The sequence below is a fragment of the Malurus melanocephalus genome, unplaced genomic scaffold (assembly GCF_030028575.1).
Source record: "Malurus melanocephalus ecotype Western Australia unplaced genomic scaffold, MMel_1.1 scaffold_1853, whole genome shotgun sequence".
NCBI classification, from domain to species: Eukaryota; Metazoa; Chordata; class Aves; order Passeriformes; family Maluridae; genus Malurus; species Malurus melanocephalus.
Genome location: NW_026625085.1, coordinates 5,309 through 6,515, shown reverse-complemented (window position 1 = coordinate 6,515; position 1,207 = coordinate 5,309). Strand labels below are relative to the sequence as shown.

Sequence of the window (1,207 nt, the reverse complement as noted above, 5' to 3'; positions counted from 1 at the left end):
ATGGAGGTCACTCCTTGGCTCTTGGTGACCGCTTGGTGGCCATGGTGACTGACCAATGGCTGACCTTTAGAGCCCATCCTTGACCTTCATGGCCCATCCTTGACCTCTGTGACCTTTTCCGTAGGGAAACACCTTCCAGGCTGTGCTGACCACTGACTCCAAAATGTTCTACGTCATCCTCAACTACGGGGACATCCAGTGGACCACGGGGGCGGCGAGTGACGGGGACGCTGAGACAGGACTCGGAGGGACCCCAGCGCATGTAGGTGGGGAGGGTGTAGGAGAAGGGGGAGGAGATTGTCCCACTCCATCTTCTGAGGATGATGATGGTGGTGAAGGTCAGCGATTGGCCCATCCCATTTCCTGGGGATGATAAAGATCCAGAATTGGCCCACAACATTTTTTGGGAAGGTCAAGTTGTCCAGTCTGATCTTTTGGAAGTGATGATGATGAAATTCAAAAGTTCGTCCATCCCAACTACTGAAAAACAAAAATGATGAGAGTGATGATGATGATGATGATGATGATGATGATGATGATGATGATGAAGATAGGAGGTTGTCCACCCTTCTCCTGGAGATGATGATGATGATAGTGATAGGTCCATGTGATTTCTGGGGTCCACACTAAACATGTTCACATCCCAACATCATTTTGGGGGCCCACCACCCCTTTGGGTGAGTTCAGCCCGCCTGAATTCCCCCCCAATTTTCCAGGTGGGATTCAATAGCGGTGATGACACCAACTTCTACAACATTCCCGGATCCCAAACTGATGCCATCATCAACATCACCACCACCTCCAACGTCAAGGTCCTGGGACGCTGGGTCGTTCGGGTGGACGACTTCCAGGTGACAGGTGTGGACACCCCCCAGCCAAACCAGGACAATGGCTGCTGGTTATAAGTTGGGTTTTTAGTGGAGAAAATTGAGAATTTTGGGGAGAAATGGGGATTTGGGGGTTAAATTCAGGGATAAAGGGGGAAAAAGTGGGAATTTTGGGGTGATAATTTGTGATTGGGGAAAGGTTGTTGTGAATTTAGGGGAATATTGGGAGTTCGTTGGGTAAAAGTTGGAATTTGGGGGGGGAATAGTAGAAATCTTGGTTAGAATACTGAGAATTTTGGGTCAAATAGGAAATTTGGGCAAACTGAACATTTTGGAAACAGTTTGGAATTTGCTGGGGATTTGTGGGGATTTTATGGGAT

General features: G+C 48.5%; 1 protein-coding gene across 1 annotated transcript; it reads left to right on the top strand.

The window, feature by feature from the left end:
- Positions 1–71: 71 nt before the first annotated feature.
- On the top strand, positions 72–914 carry LOC130587401 (sushi, nidogen and EGF-like domain-containing protein 1). Its single transcript, XM_057388375.1, has 2 exons — positions 72–262; positions 717–914. Exons 1-2 carry the CDS (start codon positions 164–166, stop codon positions 903–905), a joined length of 288 nt encoding a protein of 95 aa, XP_057244358.1. The 5' UTR covers positions 72–163; the 3' UTR covers positions 906–914.
- The last annotated feature ends 293 nt before the right edge of the window (positions 915–1,207 follow it).

Excerpts from the sequence above, each read along its gene's own strand:
- LOC130587401 (XM_057388375.1), top strand. The coding sequence starts at position 164 with ATGTTCTACGTCATCCTCAACTACGGGGACATCCAGTGGACCACGGGG. Across the intron at positions 263-716 it reads TCGGAGGGACCCCAGCGCAT|GTGGGATTCAATAGCGGTGA; the intron begins GTAGGTGGGGAG and ends CCAATTTTCCAG.